The sequence below is a fragment of the Scatophagus argus genome, chromosome 15 (assembly GCF_020382885.2).
Source record: "Scatophagus argus isolate fScaArg1 chromosome 15, fScaArg1.pri, whole genome shotgun sequence".
NCBI lineage: Eukaryota > Metazoa > Chordata > Actinopteri > Scatophagidae > Scatophagus > Scatophagus argus.
Window position 1 is genome coordinate 4273623 of NC_058507.1, and position 16465 is coordinate 4290087.

At 41.8% G+C, this 16465-nt stretch overlaps 1 protein-coding gene across 5 annotated transcripts in view; it reads right to left on the reverse strand.

Annotated features, from left to right (window-relative positions):
• slc8a3 (solute carrier family 8 member 3) overlaps positions 1 to 16465 on the reverse strand; it is a 102641-nt gene that overhangs the window by 3035 nt on the left and 83141 nt on the right. For 4 of the 5 annotated variants that reach the window (XR_006845422.1, XM_046413028.1, XM_046413027.1 and 1 more), the window contains 3 exons: positions 3575 to 3699; positions 3083 to 3182; positions 541 to 810 (listed from right to left, as the gene is read on the reverse strand). Coding sequence is in view for 4 of the 5 variants with exons in the window: in XM_046413028.1 (XP_046268984.1) it covers positions 541 to 810; positions 3083 to 3182; positions 3575 to 3699 (495 nt within the window). In the remaining variant the exon portion in view is untranslated. Of the gene's footprint in view, positions 1 to 540; positions 811 to 3082; positions 3183 to 3574; positions 3700 to 6002; positions 6473 to 16465 lie in introns of those variants that run through there. The other variant, XM_046413029.1, reaches the window with a different exon arrangement.

Here is a 16465-nt window from a genome sequence, read left to right on the forward strand (position 1 = left end):
TTTGTTGGTCACCGCTTCCGCAAATGAAGTCTACAACCAGATCTTTCAACCAGATCTCTCCTTGAGCTTTCGGTTACCTGACGTAGATAATGCTGGGAGTGACTCTCCATACTTTCCATTTCCTGCCAAATCCACCTGTCACTCAAAATACAAATTTTCTCTGTATTGCTTTTGTTTGTTTCTCATGTTTATATATCTTTGTCTTCCAAAATGAATGCAGTGATGATTTATTAATGCTGCACGAAGGACCTTTAATAAGAAATGTGCTGACTGAGTGAAGGTTTTTCGTGACATATTGTTTCTGCTGGGTGAAAATGTCAGTTTGGAGGAAATAAGAACATGGGACATCTTGATGACAAAGCATGTTTGCAGTTTCAAAAGGGCCTCAGAAGCTCATGAAGTCACATATTTATTCCCAAACTATTTAAAAAAGCGTATAATCCATCAACTGACACAATGACATAACTTCAAAGGACATATTTTCATTTTGCAATCATGAACGTGTTGACGATGACACGTCCCCACCATTCTAGGACTCACCTGGGACAGATGTACCGAGCGCCACAAACACCACAGCAGTGACCGAATCCTTGAGGCCAATGGTGCAGCCGAAGTGAGACGCCAGGTCCCCGATGACGGCCGTGAGCAGGCCGATGATGACGATGGAGACGATGAAACAGGCCCAGCCGTTCAGGTAGTCTGTGGGAGGAACGCAAGCAAACAGGACCTTCCAGAAGACGGTGAGGAAGTGCATGACATAGTCGAAACAGGACGGCAGCCGTTCTTCTCCCGTGTCCTCTTCGTCCTCATCTGCTGGGTGGAAGGGGGAGGGGCCGAGCGGGAGGGGAGAGTCGACGGTGTGAAAGGTGGGACGGATTGAAACATAATGGGATGACAGAGGAGCAGGGAGGACAAAGAGACATTTTGGCAAAGATAAAGACAGAAGGGGTGAAGGAGGGGAAGTGAATATTAAGAGAGGCAGCAAAGAGCAAGAAAAAAGAGAAGATGACAGGAGAAGGCAAAAAAAAAGACAGATGATGAAGCACAAAGTTGAGGAAGAGCAGAGAGGGTAAAGAGCCAGAGAAGAGTTGGAAAACGTTGGTGAGATAAAGGATCGATAAAGGAGATAAGGGATGACAGAGAGGGGAAGCGAGACAGAGAGGACAACTTTCACTTAAAAATGGGCCATTGACTCATTTTTCAGAGTAAGACATCACGTCGCTTCAGCCCGCTGAATGCTCCTGTTGTGTATAAATGTGCTACTAATACACACATAAATGAATAACCACAGGGCAAGACTAATTTCTAATCAATTAAAGGGTTAGTTAGTTTGAAGGTGAAAAAAAAATTAATTTTCAGGCTCAGTTTGAGGATGAACGACTCACACATTGTGTCACAAATCCAAAATACGAACTCACTCTACAGGCTCTGAGTGTTCACACTTGAAAAGTGACAAAGAGAAGCCAGACAGTTTTCAGACTAGAATACATCAGGTTGATTTTAGAGTGTGCTGTTGACGGACACTGTAGTCCCACAACGAGCTGAAGCAGGTGGAGGAGATGCTCACAAGGAAGTTGAAATAAACTATAGCTGGTGGCGATTAAGCTCAAAGAAAACAGCAACAGTATTAACAGTAGTAGCAGTACTAATCATCTTCATAGTATTAAATCTTATGAAATACATTCTGATATGTTGCACATATCATATCATTTCCTGTTAGTATAAAAATGGTTATTTTGTATTTGGTAAACATTCTCAATTTAGTCTCACAGAGTTCACAAATTGTGAACATTGAAGCAATCTGGCGCATTTGGTGTGACGGGGTAGCCGGGTGGCCGACTGCTCACAGGCAGGTTCTCCCATAAGCTTAAGGTCACAGGTTCAGTCACTGTGTGAACTTGAACAACAACCTGAAGTGTGAGCTCCTCTGCAATAAAAGAGTCTCCTATATAACAGCTAAAAACGCAACAGTCACCGTCCTCAGGTGGACGAGCGTTGCAGCCTCTGTATCCCGGCAGCCCACAGGAAACTTGGGGGACAGGACGAGGACACTGTGCTAATTCAAAGTGTCAGGCCATGTGAGCCACATGCATTTTTCAGCCACGGGTGGATGATGAAAAAAATAAAAAGCACAGCTGGATTAAATATTTCAGGACCAAAGTGACAAACTGAGGCCTGGCGGTGCTCCCCGCAGCGGACAGAGCGGCAGCCGCACTGCAGGCTGCACGGGGAGCTGATGCTGCCGCCGCTGCCTGACATGATGGATGAGTTTTCTCTTACATACATGACATATTTCGAGAGCTTCAAGAGCTTGGGAGCTAATATGATTTTTTTTATTTATGGCTAAGACCGATATTTTTGGGTTAAAGTCAGTGATAGCCGATATTTTTTTGAACATGAAGACATTCAATATGCAGGAAGTTAGATGAGAAGGTAAGAAGTTAAATATGAGGCTGCCACCAGCAGAAGGTTAGCTTAGCTTAGCACAGAGACTGGAAACAAGGGGAAACAGCTAGCCTGACTCTGTTGTATTGTTATAATCCACCTTCTAGCACCTCTAAAACCCACTAGGTGACATGTTATATCTTGTTTGTTTAATTCACCTAACTCTGATTAAGAAAGTGAATACGAATATTTCCCAAAATGTCAAACGATTCCTCTAAAGGGCTTCTAAATTAGCATTTAGACTGTGGGATGATAAAAGCTTCCACAAAAGAAGAAGACGTATAACACACATGAACTATAATTAAATACAATGATGAATACCTGCTGTTTGAAATTTGTAAGCTAAATGTATAGGACAGAATATGACAGTCTGCACACAGTAACAGTGGTCATCTGATAGCAGAGGACAAATAAACTACAGGACAGTCTGACCACGTACTGAAAAAACTGTCTGACCAGGCATCACTTTTCCACCACTGCTACTCAGGTGTTAAATATGAAAAACTTAAAGATTAAAAATGTATGTGACCAACCAATAAGATGATTTGGAAGGAAACACTGAGGTCCACTGTAACTGCGTGCAGCCCTCCTTACTGCCATAGCATGGGAGATGGTGTTTTCTTTTTGTTAACCGTACCTGCGCTGACTGTAATGGCCTCCATGAACTGGTCTCTCCAGGAGTTCGTTCCCACCACCAGCGCCAGGTTGGTCTTCTTGATCAGCTTGTCCACTGTGCTCTGTGTGAATCCATACGGAAAAACAACAAAACGAAATCCAACCATTATTTCTGTCTGAAGGCTGGAATCTGCATCAGGCTGCTTCAGAAAGGAACTGCATGAGCTTCACCACATGATGGCAGTGGCATCAAGTCGCAGGCAGCACAAACCTCTGTTTGATGAACCGCACACCAGAAACAAATATGGAGGGTATATTTTTGGTGGAGGAGGTTAGAGGACGTGTATGAATCATATCTCCTCCAGAAATGCTAAAATTAGAAATATGTTGCTGTTCTTTCAGGCAAGGTGGCAGCTGAAGTAGTTAGTATATCTGTTAGACTGCATGGAAAACACTGGATTCAGCTGTAATGATCAGGCTGTGTTTGCTCTGTTTGAAGAGTAACCTTTCCCACCTTAAACTCGTATGATTCCTCAATAATGACTTCCAGCTTGGAGTGTTCCCCCAGCACCGGCTTTCCCATCTCTGCGATCCGCCTGGCTTCCTCCTCGTCTGATGTCAGCTTCCTGTCTGGTACATCTGAGCGGAGAGGGCGAGGGGCAGCGAGACAAAAAAGAAACCACAGTGAGAAAGACGGCAGTCAAAATGAGAGGACCCTCAGCTGATTAGCATGTGGTGTTGCACTTCGCAGCATACAAACAAAACATCAGAGGGCTGCCTCGTTGGTAACAGTTTGAATCCCTCCAGCTTTGATAATATTCAGGCTTTACGGGGAGAAAAGAATTGTTTTATATGCAGTAGTCAAGCCACATCTCTCACAATCAATCAGTGTGCAAAAACTCTGAGATTTATTGCAGTATTGCCTGCTTGTGTTGCTCAACTTTGTTATGTAAAGGTTAGGCAAACTTACATGCTCGATCAATCCGGCACAAAACACAGTCACTGCAAAGGCAAATACTTAGTGCAGATCTGTTTCTTTGTTTGTATGACTTTCGAGGTCCTGACATTGTGCTCATGTTAGCCAATGTTCTAACCAAACAGGCGCGAGTGACCTAACCGTCCTGCTGACATCATTTTCACTGACACCTGCAGAACCTTTTTCACGTTAAACATGCGGCTAACACTTTCACATTAATCGAAGAAATGCGTCGATGTTAGACTTTTCATTTCTGAGAGACGACTTGCAACAACTTGCACAGCTGCAGGCATCTCATCCACACTTGCAGCCGTTTTTCCTTCATTAACGTGTTTCATAAACGCCTACGAATGGGAAAAACACCAGACCACCAGGCCAAACAGATAAATAACTGGCTCCTAACCTGGCTCAATACAATCCATGTCAGTTTTTGTTGGAAGCACTTTCCACTGAAAACTATCCAGCTCCAATTGAAAATCTTGACAATGAGTTCAAACGGTTTATTTCAGTGTAAACATAATTCCCTCCACCCGCCTGCAGTCTTTGGAGAGATCACTGAGACAAACATGTCCATACATGTGCTGCTAAAACCAAAACTATCTGCATACTATTGAGGGCGAGTGGGAACGTTCTAGTTTAGTTTAGTTTGAGCCAGCGACCAGCTCTACTTTACTAGCTTTTTCCAGAGCCTTTAACTGGATCACATGATCTCATGGAGCATGTAAAGATTCCAGAAAAAACGCAGTAAGTGGACTTCTAAAACTTCTTCCATAATGTGAATTGGGTGAACTGACCCTTTTAATGCTGTTGCAACACAGATCTTCATCATAAGGATGTGAAGTGCTGGTTGTGGGGCAGAGCTGAGGCATACTCAATATTATTATCACCAACAATAATAAATCAAGTACTTTCAGAGCACTCAGTGTGGGTTCTCCTTAAGGCCTTATTTTACTCTTTCACCAAATACAAAATGATTTCCGTGGCTCTTGGAGGGCCTCGTCAGTCCTTCTATCCGCCTACCAGACGTGTCCTGTGCGGCTCTGCTGTGGAAAGAAGCCACAGTGCTTCACAGAGCCTCTGATCGCACCGCACGCTACAAAGAGCGCCATAACATCAATTCTGTCCTGTCAAACTCTATCAAGAAGGAGCGGCTGTGCATCCAAAGGCCTCTCGTTCTGCTCTGCGTGTGACACCCCCACTGAGCCACCTGGTGCAGAGATCTTGTCCTCTTTTATACGAGCCCAGAGTCCCAGCCTGCTGCTCTTTGCTGACAACACGCTTACCATTAAATATTAACGCCGCCATTAAAGATCACAGCCAAGTCCCCTTGATAGGAGGGCGTGTCGGCACACACACACACGCATAATATACCAGTGCAAAAGTGCCTGCACACACACACACATGCACACACTTTTAAGCTACATCAATTAAGGCAGTGTGTACCCTCAAGTCCTGACAGGATTTCCTTTGCTCATGTTCAAAATTTGATTATCCTCTGCTCTGTGCTGCACCACTACATGACACAATTTCCTTGACAAGGAAGGGAGGTATAAAAAAAAACAATCCCAGAAAACTAGAAAAGTAATTAAATTTCTAATTTCGGAACCGCGTGTCTTTATCGTGACGGTTATCGAGTGTTGGTACCCTGCTTTGGACTGGAGAACATAATTTATGGATTTATGATTAATTCATCAGCTGATTAGTGTGAAAATCCATCATTAAGTGTGGGAGCGAGCAGCAGAGGAGCATGCGTTGCTTGATGCAATGACATCAGAAGAGGACAGCAGCGTTGGCATGCAGTTTACTTCTATCAAACCTCACAAACTGTGAGCACTATCTTAAAATCTTGCGAAACAAGATGATGAGCGATTTTGATTCTGCATCGTGCAACCGAGGGCTTCGAATTAAAGGTTTTTTAAACTGCACACGTTAGTGGAGATGCTTATGGGAGGAAGGAACGACTTACCGTCAGCTAACAACAGGGCTGAGAGAGAGAGGGAAGAGGAGGAAGAGGAAGAGGAAGGCATGGAGAAAACAAAAAAAGAGATGAGCAACAGAAAAGGAAGAAAGCAGTTGATAAGCAGGGGAAAAATGTGATGGCCTCACAGAATGGCTGGGTATTGACCCCGAGGTGTAATATACATGTCACTGATTAATCAATTGGCTGAGGTAGTGGGAGTCCTTTGGCATTTTGTAGTTTTTTATGGGTGCGCAGGCATGATTGAGGATTATTAAGGGAAAAATGTCCAACAGAAATCAACAAAATGGTGGGATATTTTCCGCCGTGATCTCCAGCATATGAGCATAACATTAACTCAAAACCTTTTTTTTACTGCAAGCTGCTGTCAGGTGAGCGAGTTTGGAAGTGATAATTAAACTCTTATTTGAAAAGTTCAGCATGAAATAGTGCACAACCAACATATGCACCCGGCGGAATTTGGCATTTGAATAATAACAGCAATAATAATAATAAGAATAACCTGAGCTAAGTTTATTTCCCATCCGTTTCATCATTATCATGGTATAAAAATAAAAAAATACAAACTGCATGATAAATAATTCATTTAAATAAATGAAGCCCTAAATGTCAAAATAAAAGCAAGATAAATAATATCACATACCCAAATAAATGAATTATTTAAACAAAGAGCAACATCTTAGAACCTCTTTAGAGAACTTCTGAAGCAGATTAATGACACATATTTATTATTATCATTAATAAGCGTAATAGACTACAACTTACAACTTCAAGACTGAAAAGATGTTGAATGTTTATTAATAAATTCTGGTTTCCTGGTTTGCAGAATATTAATTACAAATGTTAAATTGTGTTCAGCTCTTCTGTACAACAAAACCCAAAAACATATTTCTTGATGGGATCTGTATTATGTAAGAGCCTGTGTTGCCACTGTCAATATGGCAGAGGTGAGGCTGACAGGATTTCATTTGACAGCTTTAGTTGGGGGGCAGCGAGTAAACAACAACAAAACCTGCCTCAACCTGCCATGAAAAGCTGCCAGTGGGCTCAAAAACTTGTTAGCATGTTAGAGAGTTTTACTGCTTCAAGGAGGCCTAAATGCTGCGTCAGAGGCTGTTCTGCTCTGTAGATGTATAAAATTAAGGAAGATTTTTCAAGATTCACAAATAGAGCACAATACTGGCCAGCAGGAGCACCTTCAATCAAGAGACCAACGGCGGCATCAGCTTTCAAAATCAGCGTCAGTGAGAACATTGGGGAAAGGCACACTGCTTGGACTTATTATATCACATATTTTTCTGTAATTCAAGTATTCCATCCAATTCAATTTTCCCGATAAAGAAAGAACAAAAGAACATAATTCAACACAAGATAAAATCTTTCAGGAAAGCACAGAAGAGAAAACCGAACACGCTGAAGTGAACATGAAGGCGCTTGCTTCGTATATCTTAAAAATCTTGACCAAACTACATAATACCTCCATTAGTCTTTACTAGTGGAGATTCAACCATCAATGTCCATCATTAATTTTTCCCTTTGCTCAAATTCAGGCTTTGTCTGACTTCTTTGGCTGAGAAAAATCCCTCAAGTGCCAATAAAACCCTCCAATGCAAGTCCAAATTCTTGTTTTGATATACTTTGTGTTTTTTTAAAAAAAAGGCATAACATGCAGCAATTGTCTGCTGCTGGTTCAAACACACCATTAAGTGATTCAGGATTGTTGACTCTCACTTCCTGATCATCAAACGGCCAGTAACCCAAACAGATAAGAAGCCTGTATGAGACATGGCGTGTGATATTAGGCCACGCAAATGCTGGCTTCTTTGTTATGAGAGTTTGTGATTAAAAGATGCATTTCAGTGGCGGTCATTCAGCGAGGACAAAGATCTCTGGTCCACTCAGATGTGGTGTTCGGCGGCGATAATCATCCGCTTACAAGCAACCACGCACACAATGTAAAACGCAATATGCTGCTGATGAAGGTGCCCTCCTGAAGGTGCTCACAACCAACACGCCACTTTCTTAGCATTTCGATTATGACTCTGCCTGATTGTTTATCTGCATACTGAAGTCGCAGAGCAGATCAGTGACGCAGCGCATCACGTTCAGACGCCCTTCGGCAAAGTGTAAACCATGGCTAAACAGGATGATTAAGAATTTTTTAAAAAAAGGCACAAAAAGTCATCCAGCGATGCAGATAATTACACGACAGGATACACCATAAGTGGATGAAGGGAGGGAGGAGAAAGCCTTCCCATGCCTTTCACCCTCTGGAAATTCATGTTGACAACTCTTTCTTTTGACAGCTTCATTATAATTTCTCCTCGCATTCATAAAACAAAGACAAAAATTTCACAGTCTTAAAGCAATCACAGGCTCTGAAGGACATAACAAAGCTGTTTACATCCTCCATGAACGGTCCGGCTCCTTCCAAAACCTCTTGCAACGAGACATGATACTAATTAACCTGTTTGTGTTCGGAGGAAGCTTATCAACTTCCTAAATCAAATACAGTCCACAGTTAATCATCATTAGTAGCTAAGTGCATTAATTGCTGTGGGCGACTTGCTTCGTTATCATTAGGACTAGCCGAGCCGTGCTGATCTGAAGCCCAGCTGTGGCGAGTCTGAGTGGCTTCACCCCAGTCAGTAATAACAGTTTGTCATTTAGAAAAGGCCGGTCAGAGAGCGGCAAAAACACATAAACTCAGATAAAGAGATATAAACAGGAACAGATTAGAGCAAAACATACAAACACATGCAGACTATACACGGAGAGAAGAAAGCACAGAGGCACAAAGGCTAAATCTGACGACTATGTGTGTTTTCTGTAACTATGATGATTCTTTTGATGAATGATTTGGGCTATAAAATGTCATACGTAAAATATCAAAAAATGGTTTTCACGGTTTCTTAAAGCCAAAAATGATATCTGTAAATTGCTTGTTGACCCGCTGAGGCAGCGCATCACTGGATTTATGTTGCACGAGGGCAAAAGTTGAGCTTTTAACTTTCCAGCTGGATGATTTTTGCCGGATCCCGGAGTCGGCTCCCAGCTACAGCTGTGAAGTGGGTGGTCCTGGTTCTGGAGGTAAAACCCACTCATCTGTTTCTTTTTTTTTCTTTTTCTAAAGACAATGTGACTCACAGCTGGAGAACTTCAACATGAAATTCTCCATGTTGACTCATTGAAACAAAAGGTGAACAATGGAGGGAGAAAATACGTGATGAAAAGTCAAAGACCAAATATTCTGCTCCATGGCAACTGTGACTGAGGCTTATGGGTATTGTAGTATTTTGAGCTCTTCTGTCATGCAAAACTGACAAAACGCAATTTCTCAAAAAATGAAATATGTGCAACTGGGGGTCATAACGTAAGCTTGTTTGATCGTAACATCATCCAAGTGAGTTCTGTGTTTATATTAAGTAACACTGAGGAAACAGGAGGAGAAAAACATTTCTACAACCAGTGGCTCCTCCCACTTCACAACGCTTTTCAAACACATCAGCTTTGAAATATTATAAGGGAGAAAATGCATTTAATATGTCTGTTAAACCCAGCGGATACACACTACGGTGAGAAACACAGAATGTAAACACAACCTTGTTTGTCCACAAGTAACTCAAAAGGACACCTTTAATTTTCAGTTTCATCGATCAATCAGCTAATAGTTTCAGTTCCACAGAACAGCAGCGGACACGCAGATGAACAGCAGCTCACAGACGCAAAATTGCACACGAGTACAGACTTACACATAAACACAAGCAACACATAACATATTGACAAAGGAACACACACGCAGACCCAAAGTACAGACTCGCAAACCAGAAGGTTGTCATTCTGCCAGCAGAACAATTACGATAGGGAAGATTAACCAAAGGGATGTAATTGGAGGGGAGTGAGTGTGTGTGTGTGTGTGGGTGTATGTGTGTGTGAAGGGGTTGGGTGGGGTGTCTGTGTTTAACTGTTGTCATCATCAGCGTGTTCTGCTGCGCATTCGGTCGATTCAGATCTGTCTCGTTACAAAAGAGCGAGTCCTTCTCTGGCTCTCACACATAACCAACCTCTGAGTCATGGCGTCAATATGGCGCTAATGTACGCCTTCTCCCTCCACAGCTCATTAGGACAGAATCATCATTTGACTTATCAGGGCTATTCTGGTTGGATCTGGGTCTGTGCCCGGAGCTGCATGTGTGGACGGGGAGGGAAGCTGTACAAAAGTTGGGAGGATCTGGAGATGTGGGGAGATGGATGAATGGACTAATGGGGCAATGGAGGATTAGAAACAAGGGCTGATGTAGGGATATGGAGAGGATGGAGAGGAGGAGCAGAGGAGAAGGGTTGCAAAACAAATGTAAGGATAAATATAGGATGCTTGTGGGGATTGGAAAAAGAGCTAGAGGAATGAAAAGAGTGGTAGATATAAGAAGGAATGGAAGGGCAGACATTGGTGAATGGATGGAGGTACTGGTCAGTGTTTGACAGCGGGGATGGATAAATGGAAAGATGGAGAATCAGGTGAATGCAGAAAAGTCAAGTGGATAAATTGGTGAATGGATTTATGGAGGGGTCGAGTAATGGGCTGATGGAGCGATAGGCAGAATCAGGAGAGCAAGAAAAGTAATGGGGCCAGCAAGAACTGAATATGGAAGGAATGTTATAGAAAGGATGGGATGTAGAGGAATGAAGGGATGGAGAGTGGAGCAATTGATTTATGGATGGAGAGAAGAATAGCAACATGGATGGATGGATGATTGATTGAGAGATAGGAGGAGGCAAGGATTGGGGGGAGGTAAGAACAGAATATGGGATATAGAGTATATGGAAGTACAGAACAACATATGGAGCACAATAGATAAAAAATGGAAGGAGGGAAAGACAAAAAGAAAGAGACTACAGCAGGCATAGCGTTTATTATGTTCACTATCTTAGTTTTGCGTATTAAGTGGGACTGCAACTAACAATTATTTTCATGATTAATAGATTAATCATTTTGTCTACGAAATGTCAAAACCCAAAGACCTTCATTTACTGTCATAAATGACAAAAGAAAGCAACAAATCCTTACATTTAAGAAGCTGAAATCAGCAAATGTTTGGCATTTTTCCTAAAAGAACGTCTGAAACAATTAGTCAATTGTATAATACTTGGCAACTAATTCTCTTCTGATCGACTAATAGATGAATTCGCTAATTGTTACATTTTTCTAATTAGCACTAAACACAAACTACAGCCGAGGCTGTAATTTATTTAAAAAACCCAGATGAAAAGTCTTAGACTCTTTAAAGTGATTACAATTCTTCCTAAGGGGACCATGAACACATCTTTGTACACGAAGATGTGTGAACAATTTCATTTTACAATTTCGTTTTACTAAAGAACAGAAATGCCAACCTGTTAGTGGTACCAGAAAAAAATGAGGGGATCAACAAAGTCTATGATTCATCTGCCGAGGACCATGAAAAAATCAGTCTGAAAGTAATTTTATACACATACACACATATATATGTAAATTAAAGTAATTATAACATTTCGCCACCCACAGAGCCACATCGCCAACATGGCTAAAGAGAAGGATTGTGGGATGTAAGAATGGAGAGGGGAAAATGTGTGTGTGGGGGGATAAAGTGATGCTTGAATGCAACAATGGTGAAATTTGAAAGGAATGAATACAGGAGAAGACAAGAGGGTGGATGTGTGGAGAGGTGAAGACACAAAGGGGGATGACTGATGTTTCTCTGTTTTCTGCAATCATGAGGCTTCATTACAAAGACAAAATCTACTATTCTGAGGATGACTCACCATTATTCATAAGGCACACACACACACACACACACACTCATGCATGTGTGAGAATATTTATACCCATACTGTATGTCCACCTACATATTGGACATACAGACACAGACTGCAGTGAAAACACACTCCACTGGGATCTCAGAAGACAGTGCTTTCTGCAGCTTGGAGTGATGTGTTAAATAATAACGCATCAGGCTTGCAGCTGAGCGGCCACATTGTTGGTCTGCATCGCTATACTCAGCTCTCACCAAACTCACACTGTCGGCCTGTGAGAGAAAGGAGATGACAAAGACGGATGCTTCAGCTGCTTTTATTATCTTTCAATATGCAGGCTGTGGAAAGCGTCCATCACCTTGTTATGCTGTATCCATGTTTCTGACGGCATGGCATCGGAAGGAGTCAAAATGCTGAGTACACGCCATACTTCATCTTCTGAGACAGCGCTGCTAGACTGAATGAACTGATAATTTAACTGAATGCTGGGTGATTTCACTCGAGCACTCTGATGAAGGTCTTTCACGGCTGAAAAGTCATGTTTTTAATCTTGCCGAGCTAATTAGAGCCGCTATGTGTAGCTTTTTGACATCAATAAATCTTTAACACATTCATTTTGAGATATTAGGGTGATTACTGTAAACAAATACAATCATTGCCAAGAAAATTGGCAGCCTTTACCAGTCACAACATGGTATTTTTATATTGTGAGCCAGCAACTTGAGCTGAGTAGCCTGGAATTTGGTGGCTTACTTTAGAAGACACAGAAGGAGAAGGTCATTATTTATTTCAGAACAAAGTGAGCTAAAACTTACTTTTGTCCGCCTTTTAATGTAACATTACAGACAGATACAATAATGAAGCCAGAGCTCATAGCTGGTTAGCTTATTGTACTCCAAACATTGAGAACAGAGGGGGAAAACTAGCAAGGAAGCATTTTGTTTGCTCACATTAGCCCTCATAAAACCACAACCTTTCATTTTTATTTTCCTTTCTGTTTTTGTATGGATTAGACAAACAAGATGCAACAGGGTAATTAGTGACTTTTAGAGGTGCAGGTAGGCAGATTTTGTTGGGAAAACTGAAGCTAACTGGCTCCAGTCATTTCCAGTCTTTATGCTAACCTCAGCTAAATGGATACTGACTGTAGTTAAAGTACAGTGCATGCATAAGTGTGGATGGTATCGATTTGAATCCAACTCTTGGTGAGAAAGTAAATAAGCATATTTCCCCAAATTAACTATGAGTATTTTACAATTAGATTCTGTGTTTGGTTTAATCTGTATCTGAGCTCTCTCAGCTGGTTTGGAAAGCCAACAAACCCCAGAAAGCCTGCCTCTGGACACACTAGAGAGGCTCCTAATCGGCCCATATGCTGCATTTCACATGGGACAGTTTCTCATATCGAGCCTTGTACTTCTCGCTATGCCTGATTCTCTGGTGGTTCTCCCAACACAGCTTTTTGTTTCTCTCTGAATCTGTGGAAAGAAACTTATTTTAACCTACAGACGCACAACTGAACTGGTAGAAAGAAACCAAATATGATACTTCAGTTTGCCTCTACAAAGCATGCAGTGCTTCATCTCTGCATTTCAAAGAAAAAAAAAACACAATAAGCTGATTATGTTTTACATAGAAATTCAGATATCGCAGCAGCACAAACACCCTTAGCACCACCTCTTGTCTTTTCTACATCTCTTTCTGAGCCCCCCTCCCCACCTCTTTATGCCTCCATATTTCTCTCCTGTTTTCATGCATCTCTCACTCCCTGCCTCCCTGCGTCGGTCTGTCTTTCTCTCTCCCCCCTTTCTCCCCCATTCGTCCAGTCCAGATGTCACACTGTGCCGTGTGGATCAAGTGGAGACGAGCTCCCTCTACTTGTTCGCAGTCTGTTTATTCTGCAGCCATATCAGCCTCACTGCCGTGTCAGCAGCAGGCAATTACAGAGCAGATTACCAACCCTGATAATGTCACTAGAATAGGCCTTACACACACACACACACTTCTACACTCAAACAAGAAGACACGCTTTTGTACAGTTCACAAGTTCACCGTTGACTCATCAACATGTGCAGTATGTTCCCACTCTTCATCACGCGTATGTACAGCATGTGTCTTTGTGTGTTTGAGTGAATGATCTCATTGAGTGTACCAACATCAGGAGAAGTCTTGATAATGGGGACACTACCGTAGGGCACGGGGGTGACCCCCTTTGTAAGGAGAAGAAAAGAAAGTCTGTTCATGTCCCTGTGTGCAAACAACATGAATATAAATGATTAATTACTACTACTATATTTCCTATGTTATAGCAAAAAAGTAATATAAATAGTTTGATTCTGCATCAAGAGTAATCTTACTTTTGACACTACATTAATATTATCAAAAAATGTTCTTTTAAAAATGTACAGTTTAAAATGTTGGATCATTTTTGCTGTATTTGTTCTGTTGCTTAAGCAACTTAGATGAGTTAATTTTAATCCCCAAACATCTAATTTTCCCTGATAAAAAATGTCCTTATTGTAGCGGCCGTCTCTTATATGTTTGTATATTTGCCGTCTCATATATCTTCTTATATTTAGGAAAACTCACTCACAGACATGCAGGTAAACACTCCAGGTGGAGGATTCTCTCTCCGGAGACCCTGTGCAGGACCTGTGCTGAGTTCAACAGGGAGGGAAGCGTCTCTCGGCTGTTCAGTGTGATGTATTGTGGCCACCGTGCTGACATCATTGATGTAACCCTGAGGACTGATTAACGGGCCCTGCTCGGCCGAGGGCGCACCTACAGAGAGCCATGGCCGCCTCTGAGTCGTCTCAGTGGCTTTTCACAACGGCGAGAGCCCAAGGATCCTCCTGAAGCTCTCACTATCCACTTATCATACACAGCATTAATAACTTCAGCATTATTATCCATTTTCCACAGAGGACTGCAGTGGAAGTCACTTTTTGGTTAATACTTTCATGTCTTACCCTGGGTATGAGACAGCCTGCATATAAATATTTTATTGTGTGTATTTAAGGAATTTTGTTCCTAAAAGGGGCATCCTCCAGAATGGCTGCTACCACACAATTAAAACAAATGACTAAGCGATGTAAGTGTTTTGTTGACACATTAATAACCACTTTGAAGACTTACTCCGCTATTTATTCTAGAATTACTGAGTGATGACTTTCATGTTCTCTGAAATGACACAGGGAAATAAACTCATTCATTCATCCCTTTTTTTAAATAATTATTCCCATCACATGGATGGACTATGAGACAAGCTGCCCCTGGGCACAGACATATAAAAGCACTTTCTTCCTACATAGGAGCAGGATACTAAAATTTGAGATGCAAAACAACTCATTTAGCATCCTGATACGACTCTGCACTTATTACACAAAACAGTACAGCCCAGTGCAAAAGATATTACAGAAAACCATCAAAGAAAGCCTGAGATACAGGTAAAAGCTATTAACGTTACTGTGCTTTGATGAGCTGTTACTGCAGCCTCAATAACAAGCTAATGTTGCAAGCTAATGTTTGCTAATTAGCAGCAAAAGTATGATGAAGTATGTAGCAGGTAATCAACACTCAAGTTTATTTGTATTTACAAATTCAGTAGATGACCATATTGTATAGCCCAGGGTGTATAGCCTGTTGTAGGCTCTCAGTCAGAAACACAGCTTCTGATTGGTCAACAGTCAACCCAGACGGGGTTGGGATGATGGGATGGCTAACAACAACAACAACAGGTTTGTTTTCAGACGGCTAGGTTGAGTGGCAATGAGTTGCTACTAAATATACGTACAGTACATACCAAATGTAATAATATTACAGAAATCCTGCTGGCAATGCATAATACTGTCTGCTACTTTTTTGAATAATAAAGTTATAATCCTTGAAGGGAGCATCATATGTATGCTTGAGGTCTAACAATTCAACAGATGTGATGTGATGAAACATTTGCAAAGGAGATTTTTCAGGTATTGCAGTCCTCTTCCACGCCCTTGTTGGCTTGTTAGCGCCACCTGTAGATCAGTGGAATATTGTGAAACTATTGGCAGGACTGTGTATTGCATTGCATCGCCGCTTCCTCATGCACATACACGAGATAAACAAAATGAGGGCCATTGATTTCACTCTCCATATCTGATTTACATTTATTTACATTCACTAATTAACTGTACATATATACCGTAGTAGTTTTCACTGTTAGAGATGTAGCTCACCACCCGTGCTGGATTCAAATTGCCTTCACGTACAAGGGATTCATGGGAAATGAGGCATGCATGTAATCCGGCCTAATTTTATTGACAAATGTGATGTCAGGACTTTTAACTGAGCTCTTTGTCTTTCCAACAAGAAACGTTAACAGAGGCAAACTGAGGCACTGACTCGCGCCCTGTAGACCCATTCAGTAAAGCATCCATGCCTGTTCACAACGACATGGACAAACAGCCAGACACACACACACACACACACACTCCCATTCACACCTCTGAGGCGACTGCTGAGCCACCCATAAATAAACTATTCTGGTCAAAATAAATCAAATCATCACTGGAAGCTGTCCAGCATGAAAGAGGTGGACTTTCACCACTGTGAGAAAGATGCAGATGCACCTGACTTGCTCCTCCTTATAGCATGAGGTATGCATGTGTGTGTGTGTGTGT